This window comes from Oncorhynchus masou, chromosome 28, assembly GCF_036934945.1.
Source record: "Oncorhynchus masou masou isolate Uvic2021 chromosome 28, UVic_Omas_1.1, whole genome shotgun sequence".
In the NCBI taxonomy this organism is placed as follows: Eukaryota; Metazoa; Chordata; class Actinopteri; order Salmoniformes; family Salmonidae; genus Oncorhynchus; species Oncorhynchus masou.
Window position 1 is genome coordinate 19,024,385 of NC_088239.1, and position 25,112 is coordinate 19,049,496.

General features: G+C 43.4%; 1 protein-coding gene across 10 annotated transcripts in view; it reads right to left on the reverse strand.

The window, feature by feature from the left end:
- The window catches only part of LOC135517303 (receptor-type tyrosine-protein phosphatase mu-like), a 288,195-nt gene that overhangs the window by 57,255 nt on the left and 205,828 nt on the right, over nucleotides 1-25,112 (reverse strand). For all 10 annotated transcript variants that reach the window (XM_064941482.1, XM_064941481.1, XM_064941484.1 and 7 more), the window contains one exon: nucleotides 3,600-3,757. In XM_064941482.1, the coding sequence (XP_064797554.1) occupies nucleotides 3,600-3,757 (158 nt within the window). The remainder of the gene's footprint in view (nucleotides 1-3,599; nucleotides 3,758-25,112) is intronic.

Consider the following 25,112-nt stretch of genomic DNA (forward strand, 5'->3'; position numbering starts at 1 on the left):
GTTCTGCCCACAAATTTTCAATAGGATTGAGGTCAGGGCTTGGTGATGGCCACACCAATACCTTGACTTTGTTGTCCTTATACAATCTTCCCAACTTTGGAAATATGCTTGGGATCATTGTTCATCTGGAAGACTCATTTGCAACCAAGCTTTAACCTCCTGACTGATGACTTGAGATGTTGCTTCAATATATCCACATAATTTTCATTTCTCATGATGCCATCTATTTTGTGAAGTGCACCAGTCCCTCCTACAGCAAAGCACCCCCACAACATGATGCTGCCAGCCCGTGCTACACGGTTGGGATGGTGATCTTCAGCTTGCAAGCCTTCCTCTTTTTCCTCCAAACATAACGATGGTCATCATGGCCAAACAGTTGTATTTTTGTTTCATCAGACCAGAGGACATTTCTCCAAAAAGTACGATCTTTGTCCCCATGTGCAGTTGCAGACCGTAGTCTGGCTTCTTCCTTGCTGAAAGGCCTTTCAGATTATGTCAATATAGGACTCGTTTTACTGTGGATATAGATACTTTTGTACTTGTTTCCTCCAGCATCGTCACAAGGTCCTTTGCTGTTGTTCTGGGATTGAATTGCACTTTTTGCACCAAAGTACATTCATCTCTAGGAGACAGAACGCGTCTCCTTCCTGAGAGGTATGACGGCCTCATGGTCCCATGGTGTTTATACTTGCGCACTATTGTTTGTACAGATGAACGTGGTACCTTCAGGCATCTGGAAATTGCTCCCAAGGATGAACCAGACTTGTGGTGGTCTGCAATTTATTTTCTGAAGTCTTGGCTGATTTCTTTTGATTTTCCAATGATGTCAAGCAAAGAGGCACTGAGTTTGAAGGTAGGCCTTGAAATACATCCACTGGTACACCTCCAATTGACTCAAATTATGTTAATTAGCCTATCAGAAGCTTCTAAAGCCATCATAGTTTTCTGGAATTTTCCAAGCTGTTTAAAGGCACAGTCAACTTAGTGTTGGTAAACTTCTGACCCACTGGAATTGTGATACAGTGAATTATAAGTGAAATAATCTGTCTGTAAACAATTGTTGGAAAAAATACTTGTGTCATACACAAAGTAGATGTCATAACTGACTTGCCAAAACTATAGTTTGTTAACACGACATTTGTGGAGTGGTTGAAAAACAAGTTTTAATGACTCCAACCTAAGTGTATGTAAACTTCTGACTTGAAAATCTGAAGGAATCAAACAATGCAGCCTGTTCCCTGACAGAGTAAATTTAACAAGTGGACTAATGTCAAAAACCTGAGACGTCTGCTAAATTACTAAAATGTAAATGTAAAATGTACTGTTCTGGTTAACCTGTTGAGTGTAGGGGGCAGTATTTTGATGTTTGGATGAAAAACGTACCCAAATTAAACTGCCTATTTCTCAGGCCCAGAAGCTAGAATAAGCATATAATTGTCAGATTAGGATAGAAAACACACAGTTTCCAAAACTGTCCAAATATTGTCTGTGATTATAACAGAACAGATATTGCAGGCGAAAACCTGAGGAAAATCCAACTAGGAAGTGACTCTTACTTTGAAAGCTCCCTGTTTCATTGCATGCCTTCCCTCCATTTAAAGGGATATCAGCCAGATTCCTTTCCCTATGGCTTCCACATGGTGTGTACAGTCTTTAGACATAGTTTCAGCCTTTTATTCTGATAAATGACCGAAAACGATCACATCGCGTCAGCGGATGGCTGGGTGCCAGCAGAGTTTTGCATGCGCAACAGCTTAGAGCAGACATTTTCTCTCTCTCTCCTATTGAAAAAGCTACAGTCCAGTTGAAATATTATTGATTATTTATTGTGAAAACAACCTGAGGATTGATTATAAAAAAACGTTTGACATGTTTCTACGAACTTTATGGATACTATTTGGAATTTTCATCTGCCCCGTCGTGACTGCCCGAGCATGTCGATTTCAAAACAAAACGTGCCAACCAAATGGAGGTATATTGGATATAAAAATCATCTTTATGGAACAAAAGGAAAATGTATTGTGTAACTGGGAGTCTCATGAGTGCAAACATCCAAAGATCATCAAAGGTAAGCGATTCATTTTATTGCTTTTCTGACATTCATGACCAATCTACTTTGCTGCTTGTTGTTTGTAATGTTTTGTCTGCTGAGAGAGATGTCCTTACATAAAACCTTGGTTTGCTTTAGCTGTAAAGCTTTTTTGAAATCTGACACGCCGGGTGGAATAACAAGCTAAGCTGTGTTTTGCTATATTGCACTTGTGATTTCATGAAAATTAAATATTTTTAATAATTACATTTTTATTTGGCGCTCTGCAATTCAGCGGATGTGGATGAAAATGATCCCACTAATGGGATGAGTGCACCAATATGTTAAGTTTATGGATACTGACACGCTAATGTTTTTTTAGTGACAGTATTTTGGTTTGTGTAAGACAACGCGCTGTGATCATACAACATATTTCAGCCGAATCAATAACGTTCAGCCGGTTCGTTGATAAAGCCGGCGGAGTATGCTGAGCTTTGGTCGCCGTGTTTGTCGGTCGCCATTCGACAGCTGCCTTGATAAGTTGGGTACAGTGACCTAGCTGTCAGTCAAGGATATTGTGATAGACAGCGGGATAAGGTCACGGATGAATGGCCCTGTCGTTCAATGAGAGCATGTTTACTTATTAATATCCAACAATTCCTGGGCCCATCCACTCTGCCCGGCGACACGCCAGACGGCCCTTTCAGGCAGAAATGGCGTTTCATTCCTGCAATATTAAAAGCACGCCAAACGATCAAAGACATGTTTGCAGTCGCATTCTTGCTCCAGTCCCCTTTTTCTTTGACAGACAGAGGAGAGGAACATGTGGCGGTGAGGGGAGAGAAACATAGCTAGTGACCCTGGCACCTCCTAGCCGTCAGAGTTTAAAGAAAGACAGAAAACTCTGTCTTCACAGTTTGTGACTTACTTAGCCTACAGTCTCCAGAAACAGAGATACAAGGTCTAAGAAATATCATCATAATAAGGAGTGCCTTAATGTCTTATAGCTGTGAGGGATGGGGCATGTGGATGCGGAGGGGGGTAAAAGGGGAATATCATACGGTGATGAGACTTGCTGACCCAGCATGCAAAGCTGTAGGTGCTGACTTGGTCTGGGCCTGGGGATCACTGTTGGTGGGGGGGATTAGGGGATTGTATCCCAGCCAGGGCCAGCTGTCCCTGGGGTGAGAAGCAAGGCCAGCTGGGGTGAATCTACTGAGCCCATTGGGGTTAGTGCTGTTTGGGGTACACAGGGGACAGGACCTGTAGGACCTAGAGCCAGTGTCCATGTGTCAACACAGGATCTCCATAGAGGCAATAGGAGGGAAATAAAAGGCTAGAAAGAGATGGATCATTAGGTAAGCAGGGTTTAAGAAGGCTCAGGATCAGAAACAAAGATTAAGAGCATTTGGACAGCTTTGGAAAATGAACGCATTAAGATCTGAGACCGACAATCCTTATTTAAACGCTGTATCTGCAAATTGAGGTTGAGCTCAGTAGTGTGAAAAGCCCTCTAGACTCCCCAGCCACCCACCAACCAACCCACAATGCCCTGGTGTTGGACACTCACTTCTCCCGTTGAGTGTGTGGCTGTGGGTGTCCATGAAGGAGATGGCCTCGTCACAGTTGGTGCCCTGCTCCGTGTAGCTCTTGTCCATGGAGTTCACCATCACGGTCATCTCCTGCCGCGTGCTGCTCATAGTCTCCTTGCGCTTCTTGGCCAATTTCCTGGTTTCATACCAAACACAATAAAAAGAAGAGATGAGAAGGTCAGGTTACTGGAGATGACCACAAAGGGAAAACACCGGAAGGTTATGCGTGACACAGTTAGCAATACACTCAGTACATACAGTAATCAGCCTCATATTGAAAAGTTTCACTTCTCACAGCATTCGTTTATTTATTTAGCATTTTTTAACCTTTATTTAACTAGGCAAGTCAGTTAAGAACAAATTCTTATTTCCAATAATGGCCTAGGAACAGTTGGTGAACTGCCTTGTTCGGGGGCAGAACAAAAGATTTTTACCTTGTCAGCACAGGGATTCGATCTTGCAACCTTTCGGTTACTAGTCCAACGCTCTAACCATTAGGCTACCTGCAGCCCATACCTTCATATCCATTTACAACTGACATTTGTTTTCCTTGAAATACTTTAATGGATTAGATTGAGCCTGCTATATAAACCCAGGTCTGCCCTGGTCGTTCTTAACTTTAGGCTAGCCATCCAGAAAAACTCCTCATGAAACCGAGATAGACCGCAGAGATAAAATGTAGTCTGCATACAAACAGTCCGACACTTGCATAATGCCAAGTCAAGAAAACTCATTTTCTCATTCAAGACAGAGGCCACACTGCATATTTTGCTGTCATATCCCATCTTGTCCACAACATGGACACAGACTCTCAAGTAAACACAGGCCGAGATCTCAGTCCCGGGCGTTGATGTGGTGAACTGAGAGAGATTCTAGGAGACAAGGACACCCTTAAATACCTGCTGGCCCGCTCCTTCACTCCCTGCTAATGCCATCTCCTGGGGCTCCATGTCAGCAGCAAGGGCAACACACACACACACACACGAGAGAGGGGGAATATGCTGATGAACCACCAGAAAATTTCCCAGGCACAGCTTTTGCCTGCAGCGAACAGACGATTCCAGGGAGGCGCCCCAGAGAGTTGCCCGACTGTGTGCTGTATGCCTGGATGGGATACTTAAAGCCTGGCCAGTTCAGCCTCAGTCCTCCATTGCAGAGGGAGACTGTTGAGTAGACGTTAATTGCGGTTGTCAGAAAGGGGGGACTGTTGTTTTCTTGCGGGGGCGACACAGGGGCCAAGGGAGGTTCAAGCATCGAGGGTTGTCATCCTACAAAACAGTGCTGTGGTGCGGATTCAGAATGCTGCGAGATAAAGATAATTGAGAGTGGGGCTGGTTCATAGAAATACAATATGGCACGCAAATACTCACATTCAGACTCATACATACACGCTGTCCCTCTCTCCCCTTACCTTCGTTGGCCTCTATTTTTGACATTTGTCAGAGAAAATGACAATTTTCATGGTATTGCTTTGTGCACTGACTTTACTGAACTGGGGAGAAAACGAACATTGTCGCTGGGTGAGTACATCTGACAATGTGCTCTCCCATCCATTAGACATTTTGTCTGCAGGAACTCACTCTTTTTCCACTCGGTCCACTCGTCCAAGTGCCGATGTATTTGTGGCATGATGAAGAGTACGAATGTGTCACTACCAAAGTCTAATGGTTTTAAATTACTGTTTTGTATTGTTTGGAAACTCACTTGTAGAATTCGCAGCCTGTTGTCAAATATTGATGAGGTTAGGATTTGGGCTAAATCAACTGATGCAATTGTGTTTTCTGAAACCTGGCTCAGCAAGTCTGTTTTTGATAAGGATATTTGTATAAGTGGTTACAATGAAAGGTAGGGGTGTGGCTATATATGTAAAAACTAAATTCCCTGTAAGTGTGGCAAAGTCTGAAACTATTGGTAAACAGTTGGAATTTCTTGCTTTGAATATTGAGGTTTCAAAGGGTCTCTCTAAAACTGTGATTGGCAGTTATAGACCCCCTCTGCTCTCGGTGATACATTTTCTTCTTTGATGCACCTTATGTCTAAACTTCTTTACAGTGAAATGATCTTGATTGGTGATCTCAACTCGTGTTGGTTAAAGCCGGTGTTTGATGATTTAATAATGTTTTGTAACTCTATGAATCTTATCCAGTTGATTAGCTCACCCATCCGCCCAAATCTTAAATGCCCAGATATATCTACCCTGATTGATTTGATATTGACAAATGTTCCACATAGATATTCTGCGGTTGGTGTTATTTGTAATGATTTAAGTGACCATTGTGCTGTTAGAAATACTAAAAGGTTCCTAAGACAAACCCACGTTTGATTCGTAAGAGAAATGTAAAGTGTTTAAATGAGCAGGCTTTCTTTCATGATTTGTTTTATTTTGACTGGAGAAAGATGGAGCTTATCCCTGATGTGGAAACTGCCTGGAAATTCTTTCATGATGTTTTTTTCCAAATAATAAACAAACATGCCCCATTCCGCAGGTTCAGGGTTAAAGGCGGATAATCCATGGTTTTCTTCTGAGCTGTCTTGTACTATTCACGACCGTAATCTAGCCTGGGCTAAAGCAAGGAAATCATGTTCTGGTGCTGATTGGCTTATTTTTAGGCAGTTACGAAACAAGTGTCCTTTTCTTCTCAGGAAGGCCAAGTCTGAATATTTTATGTCTGTTACCACTGATAACCTGAATGACCTTAGAAAGTTTTGGAAGGCTATTAAGTCTATGTCTGGTAACAGTAAAGTTAATGAATTACCGTCATGTGTTTTGAAGGACTGTTGCTGTATATGACAAAAGTGAAATGCTGAATTGTTTCAATGAGCACTTTGTATCACCTGGTAGGCTGTTTGATTCAGTGTCCCCTGTCTCTGTACAACCCTGTGTGGATGAACCAGTGAGAGCTGGTCAAACTTTTAGCTTTTTGCAATTCTCAGTGCAGGTGGTACATTAAGCCCTGAAATCCTTAGATCAGAGAAAGCCTGCAGGTCCTGATCTTTTGGATCCCTGCTATTTAAATTTGGCAGCTGATTTCATAGCTGAACCACTTACAGTGCCTTGCGAAAGTATTCGAACGTTGGGACCTTTTGCCACATTTCAGGCTTCAAACATAAAGATAAAAAACTGGAGGAATCGCAGCAAAAGGTGGCGCTACAAAGTATTAACTTAAGGGGGCTGAATAATTTTGCACGCCCAATTTTTCAGTTTTTGATTTGTTAAAAAAGTTTGAAATATCCAATAAATGCCGTTCCACTTCATGATTGTGTCCCACTTGTTGTTGATTCTTCACAAAAATACAGTTTTATATCTTTATGTTTGAAGCCTGAAATGTGGCAAAAGGTCACAAAGTTCAAGCGGGCCGAATACTTTCGCAAGGCACTGTACATATCGGTTTAATCTAACCCTGGAATGTAATGAAATGCCCAATATCTGTAAATCAGCATTTGTCCTACCACTTTTAAAAGCGGGAGATCCAACTCTTTTAAATAATTATAAGCCAATCTCAAAGTTGTCACCCCTGGTGAAAATACTTGAAACCCTTGTGAGTGAACAGCTAAAATACTTTTTATTTACTAACTGTATTTTATCAATCAGGCTTCAGGAAGAAGCATAGCACAATTACAGAAGCTATGAAGGTTTTAAATGATATCACCGAAGCCCTTGGCAAAAAACAGCAACGTCTCACTTTTTATTGATCTCTCTAAGGCTTTTGATACAGTTGATCATGCTGTACTAAGGCAGAGTGTAGGTCTTTTAGAGCATGCAGTTGCATGGTTTGCTAACTATCTGTCTGATAGAACTCAGTGCACTCAATTTGATGGGCTTATGTCTGTTAAATTGTCTGTCTTTAATGGTGTGCCCCAAGGCTCTGTACTTAGTCCTCTCTTATTCACTATTTATATAAATGATTTAGACAACAATGTCCAAAATGCGCAAATTCATTTTTATGCTGATGATACTGTTATTTACTGTTGTGCCTCGTCTCTTACAAAAGCTTTCCAGAACTTGCAAAATGCTTTTTATACTGTTCAACAAACCTTGTGTCAATTGAAGCTTATCCTCAATACTGACAAAACTAAACTAAAGCAAGAAATAGACCTCTGAACCTTTCACCTATTACTACCTGTCAGGGCAAGGAGATTGAGGTTGTAACCTCATATAAATATCTTGGAATTTTAATTGATGACAGCCTCTCTATTAAATTGCATATTCAACAACTTGCAAAAACGCAACACTGCACTTGTATACCAGGGTTGGCTGGCCTTCTCTCGTCACTCGTAGGCTCAGGCACTGGTATACTTGTATTTACAAAGCCATTTTGGGTTTACTACCTTTTTATTTGGGCATTTTTATTGTTCAGAAATGTGGTGGGTACTCTCTTCGTTTGCTGGACTTTATCCTGACAACTGTTCCAAATGTCCGAACTGAATTTGGTAAAAGTGCTTTTATGTACTCTGCGCCATCCTCTTGGAACACCTTACAAAATACTTTTAAACTGGAAGAACTTGTCCCGATTGGTATTTTTAAATCACTGATGAATGATCTTGAGACTGATTCCATGACCTGTCAATGTTTTTAATTTGCTGTTTTTATTTAGTTTTTATTTAATTTTACCCCGTTTTCGTGGTATCCAATTGTTAGTAATTACTATCTTGTCTCATCGCTACAACTCCCGTACGGGCTCGGGAGAGACGAAAGTCGAAAGCCATGCGTCCTCCGAAACACAACCCAACCAAGCCGCACTGCTTCTTAACACAGCGCGCATCCAACCCGGAAGCCAGCCACACCAATATGTCGGAGGAAACACCGTGCACCTGGCTACCTTGGTTAGGGCGCACTGCGCCCAGCCCGCCACAGGAGACGCTGGTGCGCGATGAGACAAGGATATCCCTACCGGCCAAACCCTCCCTAACCCGGATGACGCTAGGCCAATTGTGCTTCGCCCCACGGACCTCCCGGTCTCAGCCAGCTGCGACAGAGCCTGGGCGTGAACCCAGAGTCTCTGGTGGCACAGCCACAGCTGCGATGCAGTGCCCTAGACCACTGCGAGGCCTGCAGTTTTTGATTTTGTTATACTCTTGTGAATTCTATGGTTTTTACGAGATTACTTGTAGTTTTTCATGTTGTTTGTCTGTAATTTTTTAAATGACTTGGTGCTGCCTATCTTGGCCAGGACGCTCTTGAAAAAGAGATATTTTAAATCTCAATGAGCCCTTCCTGGTTAAATAAAGGTTAAATACATTTTTTTTAAATGGCATCAGCCACTCTAGTATTATATGCATCTCTATGGGGTGATGACTCACTGTTGAGAATTGCAAACTGGCCGATGAGGCAGATGACCAATAAGAACGTCTGCTTTTCCAGTGACCTTTCCCTTTCCTCTTGAGCTGAAAGCTTCCATTGACTTCATAGAAGTCCCAAGTAAAAACATTGGGTTTACAAATGGGATCCATTTGCTACTTTGCTCTTTTTCCTCTACAAGCTTAATCAGGCAAAAACGTAGCGTTTCAGAGCTCTCCCTCCCTCACTAATGCTCCTTTTCCGCAGCGCTCCAGCTGTATGGGTCAACAAAGAGTGTGTGTGTGAACGATGCTTTGCGAGCGCCCAGCTGGCAGTAACAGAGAGACCTTGGTGAAGCCTTCACTAGGGGCTATCCACTCCCAACAGCGCCCATCAGTCCCCCTCTGTGTTGTGATCACTGGGCTTTATGGGGGGCTGCGAGGGTGCAGCGTATGTCCCGTTTGCTATGCCAGGGTGATCAGTGGGGGTGCCAAGCATTTTGCCAGCCTTGAGATGGCGCTGTGATCCCGGGATCTGCGAGGCTGGCATTGGCCCCTGCGGTCTTTGGCGAGAGCTAACTTTCCACCAAAACACAGAAGCAATACCAACCTTTCCTGACTATTCCTCACTAACAACTCCTGAATGAAAATGCCCCAGCCTCCTCACCAACTATCAGCAGCAGATAACAAAAATCTAAGGGGACGCTGCCCAGGGAACCTGTTACTGAGAATGAGAATTTCTCATTTGCAGGTGGGTAGTAATTGCCTCGGAATCCCATCAGCCTCTGTAGTTCCAGTAGCCTAGGTCCATTAGAATGCAGCCAGAGGTATTAGAATGCCATCTGACTCCCCCTCTCTCCCCTTGAGAGTTTTGGAGGGGGGACAGAGGGGGCCAGGAGATGGCCTTCTCTAATGGAGACACACACCCCCCCCCCTCTCCCCCAGAGGCGTTAAGTGGTCTAAAACGAGGTCCGACCTGATATTTCAGTCAGAGCATTAAACATAAATAAATGAAAGTCATCTCTCTCTCGGCCGCCCATCTCTTTAGACGCTCAAGGTCAGTCGATCCAGCTTTTATACGAATGGAAAAAAGAGAAAAGCTCTCTATTTTGCTCACACTATTTCGCCGGAGGGCCTTTACCAATGCACAAGGCACATGAGTACTGCAAATGTTCTTTCTCCAACTTTCAGGCTGCGCTAAACTTCTGAGAAGTATCAACAAGCAGCTCTATTTTGAATTGTCAAATGTACTTTAATGCTCTCCCTTGGTATCTAAACTCCTAAAAACTCTTTGCCCCACAAGTACTGTATCCACCTTGGATACACGCCACCTTCCCTATATAGCACCTAGCGCTTTCCCTGCTTCAGGCTGAACTCTACAGCATTTCCTGTCCAGTTGGATTTCATCAGCCTGCCATACAGTACTGCTGACTGGACTAGAGAGAGGCTGAGACAGGATGACACAGGCATTCTCTACAGGTGAAGACAGTCTACATGACTAGCACTGTACGTGGAGGAGGCTTTCAGCTCAATGCCTCAGAGTGTGAGCGTTGCTGACCTTGTCATTACCCATATACTGTAAGAGCTGACGATATGATAAGTGACACAAACACAATCTCGAGAGACAGGTATTCTAAATAAGGCTATTTCTATAATGAGTTTGTACAAATCTCCCCAGGCCCTAGTGCTTGTGCCTTCTCTTTGAGAGCCAATTCAACAGAGATCAGATTTATAAACTCTGCTAGCGAGAAGTCCCTGCATCCACTTCGTTGTTGTAATTTCAAGAGATTTATTAGAAAAATTAAACCGACATAGATAAATCCCACAATATCCAATTGGATGCAAATAGACTTGGTGGACAAGCCAATATTGAAACTGGTTGGAATCCTAAACGAGCTGGTATTTCAAGTGAATGCAAATTTATATCCGCAATTAATACAAATCTGATTTACTACAAGGACATTTCTGATGGTAATAACACTGAAGAGAGCAATATCCCTCGCTTTAACCGCAGGAGCCTAAATCTTAGACGTTGTGGCACTTTGCAAATACCAGCTTTGGAATTTACTGCCCCTTGTCATCATCTAAATCAGTATTTGTCTCAATTGCGAGGCGAGCCTCAGAGGCAGAGATTTGTCACTGAGTGGTCGCTCTTCTCTCTCCCTCTCTGCACTTAAGGAACTAATTAAAGTGTCTGGGAAGAGCCTTTTGAAATTAGAGGGAGCCGGTAATCAGAGAGTCTAGTGAGCTCATTTAGCGTATTCATGTTGCCGAGCGGGAGACAACTCATACCCTGTTGCTTTTAAATTGGAGGCAAAACTCCAGCACACAAACACTTCATGATTCACCAGCTAGATACAAGATTAAAAAGGTCTCAGAAAAAGACAAAAAAAACATCACAAAAGAGAGAAAACAATGGAAAATGGTCAGGCCATTTAATTTGTAAGGGACAGACAATGTCGGCTTATTATATGGGCCCATCTTCTTTGTCGTGGTAGGGAGGATTCCTTTGTGTTTGGTGAGGCGGAATGTGATTTTCTCAAGGCGGTTAATAGCTTGAGTGCTCAGCCTCTACTTAATGGTGTTCTACCTGCCTGGGGGGATGGGCGGGGGAGCGTGGAAGGGTATAATTGTCTCTCCCTTCATCTTACATATGGTAAACACCGCCGCTCAGAGCTAAGGCGGTGTGTGACCCCTAGAACTTGCCGGAGAGAAGAGCTCGTCGTTAATGGACAGCTAAGAGCTAATGAAGCTCTCCCGCCGACGCCACTGAATCAATCTGCTTGGATTCAATTTCGCAGCCGGCTCGCTGGCGGTGCCTGACTCCCTGCTGTTACCAAACATCTATTTGAGCGGTAGGCCATCTACGGGAAGCTAATAGTTTTAACTGTTCCTCCAAATTTGTTTGCCATGAAAAGTGCAGTTAGCGTGTTTTCATTTAATTCATTTGTCTCTTTTTTCTCATTCTCTTGCTTGGTTTTTAATAAAGAGAGTTAATTTGAGGGTGTCAAAGTTAATGATGTGGAAAAGAGCAATCCAGATATGAATGCTTGGGAGATGTTTCATTCAGTGGGGTGGGCTACTTCTCATTGTGTGGGTTGTTCCATAGGAAGTGCTGCAATGTAAGCCTCAATACAACAAACTACAAATGATTTGACATTGGCTCAATATTAAAGGCTGGTAGGAATCACCGAACTACTATCTACCGGACAGCATACTTTGTAGCTTTAATTGCATCTCCTGACAGAGTATAAAACCAATACAAAGTAGTAGGAGATATATTCCATGCATGCATCTTTTCTTCCATTCTGTTTGTTGCTTTCCATGGTGTCAGCAGATTTGCTCAAGGCCTATTTAGAGGAGAAACTGTGCTATGGCAAACAAAGCAGTGGGACAAACCTCATAACCTGCATACTGGAGAGTCCTCGTTGAGACAAGCACTCACAGCCCAAGGTTTCCCCATCAAATAGTTCCTGCATCTGCATGGAGTCAGGGGACTACAGTGTTACCGCGCCAACAACAGCAGCAGTGACAGACTGGACAAGAATAACAAAGTGCTTTCTTCACCTTGAGATAGAAAAGTTCACTGTGAAATGAAATTAAGCGTTGCGTTTTAGAGAGACATGCATAGTCATAAGGGCAATTCTATGGTAAGAGAATTACGCTGAGATTTTTCACTTTAAAATGTATACCATTTCAAGTTGAACAAACCAGACTACTACTAACATATTTACAGGAAGAACTGTGCATATACAAAGTTTGGTAAAAGAATAAAGCTGAGGGAAATTTTACCATAATTATGTTACCAAACATATTTTTTTTATGTACTGTGTCAATTGTTCAAAGTAGTAATTGTGTATAGAGTTATATGGTTTGTTAAACTTTCAAATGAACGGTTTATGTTTGGCATACATTGTAAAGTAAAACATATGAGAAAGTAATTTTGTTACTTTGGAATTGCCCATAACTAGGCCTACTTCAAAGGCGGAGAGGCATACTGCTGCTTGTCGACATTGTTGATCATTCACTCACCACTCCAAGATACTCAACGTACACGAGGCATTGAGAATACATTCAAAAGAAAAAAAAGACTGTCTACCGGTATTATTTTTCAAAAGAGTTTAAAACTTGCAATGCAAAATAACATTTTCTTTCACTGACACTTGTCTCTATGTTCAAATCCAATTCTTGCTTGGGGACATCGGCAAAGAGGCTTCCATCTCCCTTTTCATTTGAGATGCTCAGAGCCTTTCTGAAAGTATCTGTGTTTCATGTACCCACCTGGGAGAGGGGGTAATTGAAACCCTTCCCCAAACAGCGGCAGGGATTTGACAAAGCGCGGTGGCACAGCCCATTTCCCTGCAAATGTCAGGACTCCATCTGTCTCGGGGAGCGGCGGTGGAGAGCGAGCACAAAGGAAATGGAAAATAAAATGTGAAAGTGCTCCTCAGTCTCTCCAATCAGGGAAAAATGTCACGGAGGTAGAGGGACTGAGGGAGGTAGAGGGACTGAGGTAGAGGGACTGATGTTGGATCGATGGGTCTTCTTTGGCCAGAGGAGCACAGTGAAGAGGCAGGGTTGGAGGTCTGGAAATGCTTTGAGAGGTTCAGGTGAGCATAGGAGGGGGGCAGTATGATTTTGTGTCTAAAATTACAAGTAAACAGAGCTTTTATTGAATGGTCTCGCTTCAGAATACCAAAAAGTTGCACCAAGTAAATTCCACAGGACTTTTTTGTTCTGCTAAGCGCTCGCAGGCATTCTCGACCCCAAAAAATTATCTGGTGGAAAATGTTCAACAAATTCTTTTTTAAAGAGTGCATGAAAGAAAGAATGGTAGCCATCTTGGCTCAGCGAGGCACCGCTGGGGTGGGGGATAACAAACGACAGATTGTCTCCACTTTGTGACAGTGTGGCGGCTGTCATCAATCCCGCAGAGGAAGCGGTGGCGTGCTGCGCTGCTGAAGGGGTCGGGGGATGAGTGACACCGGGGGAGGGAAACACAGAGCTTCACATGAGAGATTCCCTTTGATGGGCGCGTTTGTTGGCAAAGTAGGCTGGCACACACACAGGCGGGTAGAGACCCTGCTGGGGTACAGTAAGGAAGTGGCAAAGGCAGAGGCGGCATCGCAAAAAGGCCTTGCCTCGCTAAATGCTAATATTTCCGGCTGCTAGTGCACAGGCTACAAAAAAAATATGCATTGGGGACATTGGTGGAAGAGTTGAATCATTTTGTTGTACAAAATATACTGAACAAATAAATAAACGCAACAATTTATACGATTTTACTGAGTTACAGTTCATAAGGAAAATCTGTCAATTTAAATAAATTCAGTAGGCTCTAATCTATGGATTTCACATGACTGGGAATACAGATAAGCATCAATTGGTCACAGATACCTTTAAAAAAGGTAGGGGCGTGGATGTGGAATATTGTCCCATTCCTCTTTAATGGCTGTGCGATGTTGCTGGATATTGGCGGGAACTAGAACACGCTGTCGAACATGTTAGTCCAGAGCATCCCAAACATGCTCGATTGGTGAAGTCTGGCAAGTATGCAGGCTATGAAAGCATTGGGAAATTTTCAGCTTCCAGGAATGGTGTACAGATCTTTGTGACATGTGGTCGTGCATTATCATGTTGAAGCATGAGATGATGGCGGCAAATTAATGGGCCTCAGGATCTCGTCATGGTATCTCTGTGCATTCAAATTGCCATTGATAAAATGCAATTGAGTTCATTGTCTGTAGATCATGCTTGCCCATACCATTAACCCCAACACAACCATGTGGCACTCTGTTCACAAGGTTCACATCAGCAAACCACTTGCCCACACAACACCATAAACATGGTCTGCGTTTGTGAGGCCGGTTGGACGTACTGCCAAATTCTCTAAAACGACAAAAAAAATGTACATGAATTTATCTGGCAACGGCTCTGGTGGATATTCCTGCAGTCAGCACCCCAAATGCATGCTCCATCAAACCTTGAGACATCTGTGACAAAACTGCACATTTTAGAGTGGCCTTTTATTGTCCCCAGCACAAGGTGCATCTGTGTAATGATCATGCTGTTTAATCAGCTTCTTGATATGCCACACCTGTCAGGTGGATGGATTATCTTGGCAAAGGAGAGCAATGCTCAGTAACAGGGATCTAAACAAATGTGTGCACAACATTTGAGAGAAATACGCTTTCTGTGCATATATAACATATCTGGGATCTTTAATTTCACCTCATGAAACATGGACCAAAAATGTACATGTTACGTTTATATTTTTGTTCAGTATAAATAACCTGATTCAACAGAATTAATTCAGACAGGACAAATGTAAAGTGAGGAACAGTGAGAGATACAGTCCGAGCTATGGTTGTTTACCCACTCCTTCCCTTTATCCCATCCCCCCTCTCTCCCTTCCCTTCCCTCCCCACGCAAACAGAGCAGAAACGGGAAGGACAACTTTGGAAACACGAGAGCTCACTACCATCCCTGCTGTACCATCCCTGCTGTGCCCCCCCAGCGCATCATCCATCCATGGCCCCCATGAATATCTAATGCCACGCCTGGTCACAACACTCCCCAAGGACTCCTCCGATCGCTAACGCTACACTAGATCTTTTTTTTATTCCTTTCTATTCCGGTTCTTTGCATAAGCACGGGCATTTAGAGTTGTTTAAAGTTTAACCTGAAAAATAGCAAATGGAATCAGACGGCGAGAGAACTCAAATAGAAAAAAAGAGGACAGGCTTTTAAAGAGAGAGAAGAAAAAGTTTCTCTTTGCGCACAAACATATAAATAAAAGCACAAAAGCTCTTGTGGTGTTGGCCCCTCTGATGGGGTGGGGGACTGATGGCCCCGAGGCCTCAGGAGAGCGAGAGAGGAAGAGGAGGAAGGTACCCTACCCTGGAGCGAGGCACTCTGTCCATGGCAGCAGGCAAAGACAGCACTGCATAAAACCCATTCTAGTTGTCTTTTTGCAGAGAGAAATCTTGATGTTTGGAAGTGGGAGCTCTGGGACTCCAGCGGTGGGGCCCGCGGCGATGGTTGCGGACAGACACAGAGACAGAGGCCTGCTGGAGCCTGTGACGTCATATCTCTTCATTAGTAGAGATTGTCATAAAACCACGGACGGAGCTGTGTGTGACCTGCCAGGCTAACGTCCACTAAATGCTCTTACACTATATTTACACAAAAGTATGTGGACACACCTTCAAATCAGATATTTCAGCCACTCCCGTTGCTGACAGGTGTATAAAAATCGAGCACACAGCCATGCAATCTCCATAGACAAACATTGGCAGTACAATGGCCTTACTGAACAGCTCAGTGACTTTCAACATGGCACCGTCATAGGATGCCACCTTTCCAACAAGTCAGTTCGTCAAATTTCTGCCCTGCTAGAGCTACCCCGGTCAACTGTAAGTGCTGTGATTGTGCAGTGGAAACGTCTATGAGCAAGCCGCGAAGTGGTAGGCCACACAATCTCACAGAAGCTTGAGCTTCTTCTCAGTAGCATTGTTTCTTTAAATCTAATATAGTACCGGTGTCATTATTTACCAAGTTTCAAATCACATCTCTTTTGATTCATTTTAAATGTTTCAATTAGCTTGTGGAAGTATTTATTTCTGTTTTATGAGTAAAAAGTAAGAGATGTTTCATTTTACATTAGTGAGACAACCCACTCTGTTTATCATATATGCATAGTCACTTTAACTTTACATTCATGTACCTACTACCTCAATTGGGCCGACCAACCAGTGCTCCCGCACATTGGCTAACCGGGCTATCTGCATTGTGTCTCACCACCCACCAACCCCCCTCTTTTACGCTACTGCTACTCTCTGTTCATCATATATGCAGTCACTTTAACCATATCTACATGTACATACTACCTCAATCATCCTGACGAACCGGTGTCTGTATGTAGCCTCGGTACTTTTATAGCCTCGCTACTGTACAGTCGTGGCCAAAAGTTGAGAAAGACAAAAATATTAATTTTCACAAAGTTTGCTGTTTCAGTGTCTTTCAATATTTCTGTCAGATGTTACTATGGAATACTGAAGTATGATTACAAGCATTTCATAAGTGTCAAAGGCTTTTCTTGACAATTACATGAAGTTGATGCAAAGAGTCAATATTTGCAGTGTTGATCCTTCTTTTTCAAGACCTCTGCAATCCGCCCTGGCATGCTGTCAATTAAATTCTGGGCCACATCCTGACTGATGGCAGCCCATTCTTGCATAATCAATGCTTGGAGTTTGTCAAACTTTGTGGGTTCTTGTTTGTCCACCCGCCTCTTGATGATTGACCACAAGTTGTCAATGGGATTAAGGCCTGGGGAGTTTCCTTGCCATGGACCCAAAATATCAATGTTTTGTTCCACGAGCCACTTAGTTATCACTTTTGCCTTATGGCAAGGTGCTCCATCATGCTGGAAAAGGCATTGTTCGTTACCAAACTGTTCCTGGATGGTTGGGAGAAGTTGCTCTCGGAGGATGTGTTGGTACCATTCTTTATTCATGGCTGTGTTCTTAGGCAAATTTGTGAGTGAACCTCACAAATGAATGGTCTCAGGATGCTTTACTGTTGGCATGACACAGGACTGATGGTAGCTCTCAACTTGTCTTCTCCGGACAAGCTTTTTTTCCGGATGCCCCAAACAATTGGAAAGGGGATTCATCAGAGAAAACAACTTTTCCCCAGGCCTTAGCAGTCCAATCCCTGTACTATTTGTAGAATATCAGTCTGTCCCTGATGTTTTTCCTGGAGAGAAGTGGCTTCTTTGCTGCCCTTCTTGACACCAGGCCATCCTCCAAAAGTCTTCGCCTCACTGTGCATGCAGATGCACTCACACCTGCCTGCTGCCATTCCTGAGCAAGAACTGTACTGGTGGTGCCCCGATCCCGCAGCTGAATCAACGTTAGGAGACGGTCCTGGAGCTTGCTGGACTTTCTTGGGTGCCCTGAAGCCTGCTTCACAACAATTGAACCGCTCTCTTTGAAGTTCTTGATGATCCGATAAATGGTTGTTTTAGGTGCAATCTTACTGGCAGCAATATCCTTGCCTGTGAAGCCCTTTTTGTGCAAAGCAATGATGACGGCACGTGTTTCCTTGCAGGTAACCATGGATGACAGAGGAAGAACAATGATTCCAAGCACCACCCACCTTTTAAAGCTTCCAGTCTGTTATTCAAACTCAGTCAGCATGACAGAGTGATCTCCAGCCTTGTCCTCGTCAACACTCACACCTATGTTAACGAAAGAATCACTGACGATGTCAGCTGGTCCTTTTGTGGCAGGGCTGAAATGCAGTGGAAATGTTTTTATGGGATTCAGTTCATTTGCATGGCAAAGAGGGACTTTGCAAATAAGTGCAATTCATCTGATCACTCTTCATAACATTCTGGAGTATATGCAAATTGCCATCATACAAACTGAGGCAGCAGACTTTGTGAAAATTAATATTTGTGTCATTCTCAAAACTTTTGGCCACGACTGTATGTACCCTGTCTTTTTACCGTTGTTTTATTTCTTTACTTACCTATTATTCACCTAATACCTTTTTTTGCACTATTGGTTAGAGCCTGTAAGTAAGCATTTCAAGGTCTACACCTGTTGTATTCAGCGCACGTGGCAAATAAACTTTGATTTAATATGTAGCTGTCTGTAAAATAGAAACATACATATCTGTTGGTCATCCTTCAAAGCAGACTTGATGGAACCAACCATGCTTTATGGGATGTGTGCAAGCAGCTTGAAATATTCATAACCAACATCGGATGATTCTACTTGAAGGAAAGGCAAAGAGACTTCTGAGTCCCTGGTCAAACGTCATTACGTTTAATGCTACTTTTAGCATTACTTTAAAAAAAAACCTGTGGCACAGGAGTGTACACGAATATGGTTGTTGATTCAGTTCTATTGAGCAGCCTGTTATTAACATTGTTGTTTACAGCCCTGGGTTGTCAACAGCTTATACCCACACCAGCCTGTCTGTTTATACAATGAACTCCACTAACTGCCTCGTGTCTACAGTATGTAGGATTTGTTTAGAATTGCTTGTCACGGTTTGACTCAATCTTCAAATGGTTTAATATCGAACCAAAGTGTAAAGAAGCCATCTCAATACTGTACATGTTTTGTCACATTGGTGCAGGGAAACAATGTGGCCGTCAATGAATTAGTCTTCACCGAGGTACAGTAGCTAGGTTACCCTCGTCTCGGTCCTCATCTGTGTGCGTGTGTGCCACTCCTCCTAGCATCACCTGCAACACTGTCAATAAAATCTCAGTGAAATATCTTTTAAAGATGCACTCTCAAAACGCTTGTATAATTTCAGACAGTAGTTTTGAAAATGATGCTCATGAGCCAAAAGTGGACCCCGCTATTTGTGTACTATTATACTTCATCCAATTGTGTACTACGTCATCCATTTCATGTAATATGTTAGGAATCCAACTCGTGCAATATGTTACAAAGTTGGATCCCGGAGTAAATCCTTAGTATTTCCCCTCTCCCTCCAGCACCGTCCCTCCCCTAACGCACCAACAGACTTTTGGTTATTGAGTCATATATAAAGACATTAAAATTGCCTCAGTCAAAGCCTTTAGAGGTCAAAGAAGGCTACACTACATACCAGAGGTGTGGACTCGAGTCACATTACAGGGACTCGAATCAGACTCGAGTAACAACTATGATGACTTGCAACTTGACTTTAACTTTAACACCAATGACTCGTGACTTGACTTGGACTTGAGCCTTTTGACTCGACCTGACCTGATACCCTCCCCAAGCCCAAATATTAAAAGTGATGCTATTAAAAAGTGTGCAGCGCATAACTCTTCATTTAACAGATTACAATTTGAATCAGACAGCAGCCAATGAAATTGTGCCAGCTGAGAAAAAGCTGTGCGTGGCAGTGCAGAGGAACGTCGGCAGGGTGAATTCAGATGGAGCCCTTGGAAAGATGATACCCCAAATTATTATTTTTGGATATAAAGACGACGCTGTATCAACAAAAAACGGATTGTAACTTGCAAAACATGCAGGAAGAAAATTAGAGACGAAGGTGCAAGAACTTCCAACTTTGTTCGACATTTGAAGCTGCGCAAAGAACGGTAAGTCGTGGATAATATAGCCGACAGAAATATATTTTATTACTTTACTCGTGTATCATGTAGGTTAAATCAATGAGCCTCCACACAGTCAGTCAGTGCAGGAACGTAATCATTGCACCCTAGATTGAGCTACAACTGGGTAGGCAGTTGGTAGCCTAAATCCTGCGTGATGTTACTGCTGTTCCAAAAACCATTGACAAACAGTATATCACAAAAGTGAGTACTCCCCTCACATTTTTGTAAATATTTGAGTATATCTTTTCATGTGACAACACTGAAGAAATTACACTTTGCTACAATGTAAAGTAGTGAGTGTACAGCTTGTATAACAGTGTAAATTTGATGTCCCCTCAAAATAACTAAACTCACAGCCATTAATGTCTAAACCGCTGGCAACAAAAGTGAGTACACCCCGAAGTGAAAATGTCCAAATTGGGCCCAATTAGCCATTTTCCCTCCCCGGTGTCATGTGACTCGTTAATGTTACAAGGTCTCAGGTGTGAATGAGGAGCAGGTGTGTTAAATTTGGTGTCATCGCTCACACACTCTCTCATACTGACTGGTCACTGGAAGTTCAACATGGCACCTCATGGCAAAGAACTCTCTGAAGATCTGAAAAAAATAATTGTTGCTCTACATAAAGATGACCTGGGCTATAAGAATATTGCCAAAACCCTGAAACTGAGCTGCAGCACGGTGGCCAAGACCATACAGCGGTTTAACTGGACAGGTTCCACTCAGAACAGGCCTCGCCATGGTAGACCAAAGAAGTTGAGTGCACGTGCTCAGCGTCATATCCAGAGGTTGTCTTTGGGAAATAGACGTATGAGTGCTGCCAGCATTGCTGCAGAGGTTGAAGGGGTGGGGGGTCAGCCTGTCAGTGCTCAGACCATATGGCGTACACTGCATCAAATTGGTCTGCATGGCTGTCGTCCCCAAAGAAAGCCTCTTCTAAATATGATGCACAAGAAAGCCCGCAAACAGTTTGCTGAAGATGAGCAGACTAAGGACATGGATTACTGGAACCATGTCCTGTGGTCTGATGAGACCAAGATAAACTTATTTGGTTCAGATGGTGTCAAGCATGTGTGGCGGCAACCAGGTGAGGAGTACAAAGACAAGTGTGTCTTGCCTACAGTCAAGCATGGTGGTGGGAGTGTCATGGTCTGGGGCTGCATGAGTGCTGCCGTCACTGGGGAGCTACAGTTCATTGAGGGAACCATGAATGCCAACATGTACTGTGACATACTGAAGCAGAGCATGATCCCATCCCTTCGGAGACTGGGCCGCAGGGCAGTATTCTAACATGATAACGACCCCAAACACACAAGACGACCACTGGACTGGCCAAGCATGTCTCCAGACCTAAACCCTATTGAGCACCTGTGGGGCATCCTCAAACGGAAGGTGGAGGAGTGTAAGGTCTCTAACATCCACCAGCTCCGTGATGTCGTCATGGAGGAGTGGAAGAGGACTCCAGTGGCAACCTGTGAAGCTCTGGTGAACTCCATGCCCAAGAGGGTTAAGGCAGTGCTGGAAAATGATGGTGGCCACACAAAATATTGACATTTTGGGCCCAATTTGGACATGTTCACTTAGGGGTGTACTCACTTTTGTGATATACTGTACGTTAGCCTACTGTAAACACACAGAGAGTGTGTGTGTGTTAAGGTTTGGCGATTGTGTATAATCCTACATCGCCCAATTGCGCTCCATAGCTATCCTCGATAGTCGATCACTATTGAGGGAGGGGGGGGGGTCTTTCTCATGCATTTCGATGGAAATATAACATTTATTTGGAAAGTAATAAATATATAGATATTTTTAAAATAATTTATGATTTGAGGAAATGTAATATTCTAACTACTACTCTTGTTAAAAACATGAAATGGTATTACATTTGGTGAAGAGCACATTATGACTTGTTCAGGACTCGAAACTCAACGTTTCGGACATGAGACTTGCCTCAGACTTGCCTGACTTGACTCGGGACTTGAGTGCTAAGATTTGAGACTTACTTGTGACTTGTAAAACAATGACTTTGTCCCACCTCTGCTCTATACATGTGGAGACCCCTTCAAATTAGTGGATTTGGCTATTTCAGTAACACGTTGCTGACAGGTGTACAAAATTAAGCATCCAGACATGCAATCTCTGTAGACAAACATTGGCAGTCGAATGCCTTACTGAATGCCTTATACAAGTGCACCATACGCAATGCCAAGCGTCAGCTGGAGTGGTGTAAAGCTCGCCACCATTGGACTCTGGAGCAGTGGAAATGCGTTCTCTGGAGTGATGAATCACGCTTCAAAATCTGGCAGTAAAATTGACAAATCTGGGTTTGGCGGATGCCATGAGGACGCTACCTGACAACTATAAAGTTTGGTGGAGGAGGAATAATGGTCTGGGTCTGTTTTTTTCAACATCTTATTACAAAATCATGGGCATGAATATGGAGTTGATCAAACCTTTGCTGCAATAACAGCCTTCAATATTCTGGGAAGGCTTTCCACTAGATGTTGGAACATTGATGTGGAGACTTGCTTCCATTCAACCACAAGAGCATTAGTGTGGTCAGGCACTGATATGGGGCGATTAGGCCTGGCTCGCAGTCAGCGTTCCAATTCATCCCAAAGGTGTTCAATGGGGTTCAAGTCATGGCTCTGTACAGGCGAGTCAAGTTCTTTTCACATCAACAGTAGCTAAGATGGGGAGAAGTCTGTCCATAATAAAGGAGAGAGGGAGAGGGGAGAGAGAGGAGAAAAAATACACTAAATTGAATGAACTTCTCACCCTGCGGTGGTCTAACACACAACGTTAATTGGAAACATAGTCGCTGAATAAAAGTCTGTGTTCATGGTGGGAGCAGTAATTTCTTATTTGTACTTGGATCTGCACTTTGACCCCAACGTACAATGGCGGCATCAGACAAGAGGCTGATCCAGTAAATTCTCTTGACCCTGTTGCAGACAAAAATAAAATCTATTTTGGGCCAAATAAGCCAAATAAATCTAGTCTGAATTGACCCTGGAGGCAGAGGTGAAATAAACCGGGTGCGCTTAGAAATGGTATGATCTCCCACAACACTAATTTACCGGTGTCTAAACGCAGAGGGTCACCCATGTTTGCGGCACATCCTTTATACCCAAGAGAAAGAGCACCTGTGTGACATCGGGCTTTCAGCACACCTTTCATTAGACCCGGAGCTGCCATATAAAAGAATGCTCCAAACGACTCCCGACCCCTGACACAGTGGCATAGATACACTGGGTGTTGTTGGTTGGGTGTAATAACTGGCTGCTGAAACCATCCAACTGGAAACAGTCTACATTCACCCAGTTCATTAAGACCGCTGGAAAACAGTCGCTTTTACAGAAAATCAACTGGAATATGTTTGATCGTGTCCCCGTTTTACATCTAACGGTGTAACTGGAGTTGCCCTTTGTTGTGTCAGTCAGTGGATCATATAACGGTTCTATTGAGAACCTCTAGGGACTCCTGAACACAGTACAGTACTTAGATCCTATGATATAATCACGTTACTCACTCTAATGGGCTCCTTACGAGGTTTGGCAACACCACTTACTACGCAGTTCGTGAGACACCTGCACTTTAGGGGTTATGTATGCTAATCGAATGAGAAGCGGATGAGTGCCATTAATGCTAATGCATCTCAGGGTGGCGCGCTAGGTATGTGTGTCTGTGTTACTGTGTGTGATTGCATTCACGTCAGACACACCTTTATAGGGCTGTGGCATGTAAGTTCAGCTACCTCTCGTGTAACAAGGATCTGATAGGATGACCAGCCGTTACATTTAGCATGGCTGGTTGGGCGCTAACAGCTAAAGTTAGGCTAACGGCCTGTAAATTGCCCACAATGCGCTTTAGTGCGTTCCCTTTTAATTATGCCAACAAGTTTGTTTGATGCTCGGGAAAGCTTACCAAGTGAACACTTCAATAGTAGCATTTCAGGGGAAAGTGTGGCATATAATATCCAGCCCTGTAGCCAGAGTAATGTTCATTAGTGGACACAGCAGCAAAACATTGAATAACGGAACACAACATTGAACTTTTGTCTAGGTAGATCATCCCTGTTCCAATCAGTTTTTTCCATTTGGTGTCTAATGAATACAGCCCTCGTTTATCTCGTTGCAGTGACACAGGAAGGGGGTCAGAGAAAACTGAGGTGGCCTGGGAATGACCTGTCACCTTAATGACAAAGGGCGTTAAAGGACAACACTGTCGAGTCCCACAACAGATGAGCAAAATGGTCTTCTCGTCTCATCTTCCCTCTTTTACCACCTCCTTCTCAAACTTCCCTGCTCTCCTTTGGAATGACAGTGCCTATCAGCCAGACAAATGTGCATCCCCTTGTTGCAATTCATTTGATTCTTTTTCTGTGTGAGCCCTTCCTTGTAGGATTTAATTAAGGCTTTTTCATGCGCCGGGCTGGGCCCCACTCGGCTGCTGAAAGGCCACAGTTAAATGTGCCTGTCTCCATGGGTTCTCTCTCTTTCTTTGTGTGTGTGTGTGTACACATGAAAGAAAGAGGGGGAAAAATGATCGTCGGGGAGAGAAGATGGAGAGGAAGCGTCCCGCTCAGCTCATCACTCATCCCAAGCAGTTATTCCGCTCTTGTTTTATCAAGATGTCTTCTGCTGCCTTTTACCATTCTCACAGAAAAAGGCATCCAGGGAAACGATAGAGGCATCTTGGCGGTTCTGCATCTTTCACACAGACAGACTGCGTCCCAAATGGCACCCTATCCATTATTTAGCACACTGCATTTGACCAAAAGTAGTGCACTATATAGGGAATAGAGTGCCATTTGGGATGCATCCCCAGTCTATCTGCATAAGGAGGGAACAAGCCCAGTACCAGCCTCAGCATTTGGTAGAGGGCTGTATGAGACAGAAGTGCTCTTTACATTATAGCCCTGACTCAATATAATACAACACTTCTACTGTAAAGCAGCGAGTCCATTTGAACACAGGATCATACACTGTACCATTTACTACCTGATCTCTTCCACTTCAATGTATCCCAATGGAGCAATGGTATCATTAGTAAATCAAATGTAAAAATCTGGACAGACCTCTCC